This window comes from Myotis davidii, unplaced genomic scaffold, assembly GCF_000327345.1.
Source record: "Myotis davidii unplaced genomic scaffold, ASM32734v1 scaffold732, whole genome shotgun sequence".
In the NCBI taxonomy this organism is placed as follows: domain Eukaryota; kingdom Metazoa; phylum Chordata; class Mammalia; order Chiroptera; family Vespertilionidae; genus Myotis; species Myotis davidii.
The window spans coordinates 1,441,397-1,444,277 of record NW_006284349.1 but is presented as its reverse complement, the minus strand read 5'-3'; the positions used below and the strand labels follow the sequence as shown (position 1 = coordinate 1,444,277).

Below are 2,881 nucleotides of genomic sequence, written 5' to 3'. Positions count from 1 at the left end.
GAGGAGAGAGCAGCAGGTACCACTGTTTGCCAGGCGGCCCGAGCTACCATCTGCCTCTCGGGGAAGAGGGAGGGCGGTTGGCAGGGCAGAGGTTTCATGGGCCGGTCCGTCTCCGCAGACCTGCTCAGCGGCCAGTTCACTATCAGCACGCCGAGTTGTTCTCTCATACTCACCAGGACAGTCACGTCAGGCCTTATTTTTAGTCCTCACATTGTATTTACTCCCCATACAGATCCTTGCGGTTCCTTGAAATGGTCTGACTCTAGCATAGTGCTATGTGCACACAGTGAGTATCAGATTTTTTCCATTTCTGAAACATCAGTTCCCAGGGAGGAAGGAAAGTTCATGTCTATTGAGCATCTATAACACTCACAGGTGCTCTGTCATTCACACTTCACAACCATCTCCCGAGGTTGCTGAAGTTACCAGTTCCCATTTCACAGGTGAGGAACCCTAGCCAAATTCCAGATGCTCCCAGGCGTGCAAAGGAGGGTGAAGCGGGATTTGAACAGGTGTTAGGTTGTCTCTCTGCTGGACACTGCCTTGCACACCGCACAGATTTGTCTCATTTAACCTCCTGACAGCCCCACAACGGAGGTACTGACAGGGAAACTGAGCCTTGGAGAGGTGAAGCAACTTGTTGGTGTAAGTGGCAACCAGAATGCACCTGGCTTCCTGGTTCTGTGTTCACTGGCCCAAGTCTTAACCCGAACTTTTACTCACCAGGCATCCATTCTCTGAAATGGGCTATGGCCAGGGGTTGGTTCAAAAAAGGTTCTTTGCATTTCGGACACTGCAGCACGTGAGTGGTTTTATCCGAGCTGGTGAGCGGATTCTCGGTCATCCTAGTCAAATAAGTATTACACAAATGTGATGTGTTTTTCTCCCCCAGATCGGCCATGGATTTGGAACATTCCTTATGTCAAAGCCCCAGACACACACGGGAACATGTGGGTCCCATCCTGAGGGGTGAAGCTCTGTGAACCTTGAGTGTTTGATGTGGAGCCCCAAACACTGGAGTCCTTGTTGGTATTGGGTGCTCGCGTCCCTCAAAGTGTCTCTGTACCCCTGGGAACTCAGCAGACGTCACTTGTGGAACATGGATGTTGGGTCATAATTGTAGTCATTGTTAACACTTCTCACTAAAAAAAAAAAGTTCTATTTTCTTAATTCCCTTTTCTATGCTGTACTCTGGAATGAGAGCTATTAAACTTCACAGTGTGAAAAGAACATGTAGATACGAAGTTCTCCTGGTAGTGACTGGAACCTCGCGATGCTGTTGGCCTTCTGAATCGAGGGTTCACTGTGTGTGCTGGGTGTTCTCGGGGAAGGTGCTTTCCCACCCAGCCCCCTCTCCGCTGCCCGAGTGTCTTGGGGTTGTGGGCCCAGGGCTGCAGATTCCAGGCCTGTCACTGAGGCTGGTGGGCTGCCCTGCAGACCAGTGAGCCATGTGATCCCCAGCCCAGCAGTTTCTGGAGGCTGTCCATCCTCCCAGCACCAGGCCAGCCTCTCACTGACTGCAACGGGTTCACTGGCTGGGGCCACCTACCGTCTCCTCACCCGTTCCACAGGCTGCGTGGGTGTCTCTTCATCCATCCCCACAGATTTCTAGCAAAGATGCCTCACACATCATATGAAAGCACACAAGTGTTTCACTTGCAAGAAATCGCAAAAGGTGACCCAGTTGGGCACCTTCAGATCACAGGTGAGGAAACAGGCCCAGAAAGGTTCAGGATGTCCTGGTCTCACAGCTGGCTCCCAGTCTCACAGCTGGCTGGGTCAGAATTCCTCTAATGATTCACTTAGATTTTCACTATGTGAAAAAAAAATTTTTTTAAATCTGTAAATAAATATTGAACTCACCATATGCAGGGAGAAGTATTGGTAGACAGGAGGAATGTACTGATGTCTACAACACTTACTTTGAATGCATTTAAACCAGATGGGTTGATGGATGGAAAGAGGCATGGGTAGATAGGCACTAAAGCATGTACTAGTATAGTAAATGTTCATTGTGGAATTGAGGTGGTGAATATATGAGTGTTCACTGTAAACTTCTTACAACTTTGAAATTTTCATAATAAAATGGGGGGAGGGTGGTTGTAGGACTCACCCATGGTGTATACACATGACCCCATAGCCACTATCCCCCTAAGGCCAATAGACTAGGTCAGTGGTTCCCAAACTTATTTGGCCTACTGCCCCCTTTCCAGAAAAAATATTACTCAGCGCCCCCTGGAAATTAATTTTTTTTTACCCCTAGAAATTATTTTTTTTAATTTTAATAGCAAACAGAAAGATATATGTATTAATGTTTCTACCTTTTTCGTAAAATATAGTAAAGAAAGGTGTAAATTAGAAACATTGAAGTTTGAAATTATGAAACTATTTATTGAACTCAGAATAGAAAGGTAATACAAAAAAAGTTAAAACAAATGCACCCCCCCCCCCCCCCCCCCCCCCGGATCGCTGCAGCGCCCACTTTGGGAATCCCTGGACTAGGTAAAAGAGGGGCATTCTGGAGCTGAGAGTAACAACACTCAGGCATCCGGGCTTCTGATGGCAGGGAAATCCAGAGCTGTGGGTTTTGTGTGTGTGTTTTCTCTCCGCTCCTGGGGAGTGTAGGTGGGTGGGTGGGCTTTGAGCCTGAAACAACTCTTTGGAGAGGTGGAGAACTTGCTTCGCTCGAAGATGCCCACGTATCTCTATTCCTTTACTAGTACGTATCCACTTTCACTCCCACATTTCAGGGGCCGGTAGGTGGGGGCGAGCTGCCTGAAAGGGATGGAGCTCCCTCTTCTGGCCTGAGAGGAGCCCACACAGCCGGACAAGCGCTGGACCCGCCTCTTCAGCACCCACTTTGTGTATCTGCGGCACCCGG

The 2,881-nt window shown here is 48.6% G+C and overlaps 1 protein-coding gene across 2 annotated transcripts in view; it reads left to right on the top strand.

Moving 5' to 3' along the window:
* The window catches only part of TDP1 (tyrosyl-DNA phosphodiesterase 1), a 61,013-nt gene extending 59,777 nt beyond the window's left edge, over positions 1-1,236 (top strand). For both annotated transcript variants that reach the window (XM_015571437.1, XM_006754723.2), the window contains exon 16: positions 893-1,236. In XM_015571437.1, the coding sequence (XP_015426923.1) occupies positions 893-966 (74 nt within the window). In that variant the 3' untranslated portion in view covers positions 967-1,236. The remainder of the gene's footprint in view (positions 1-892) is intronic.
* The last annotated feature ends 1,645 nt before the right edge of the window (positions 1,237-2,881 follow it).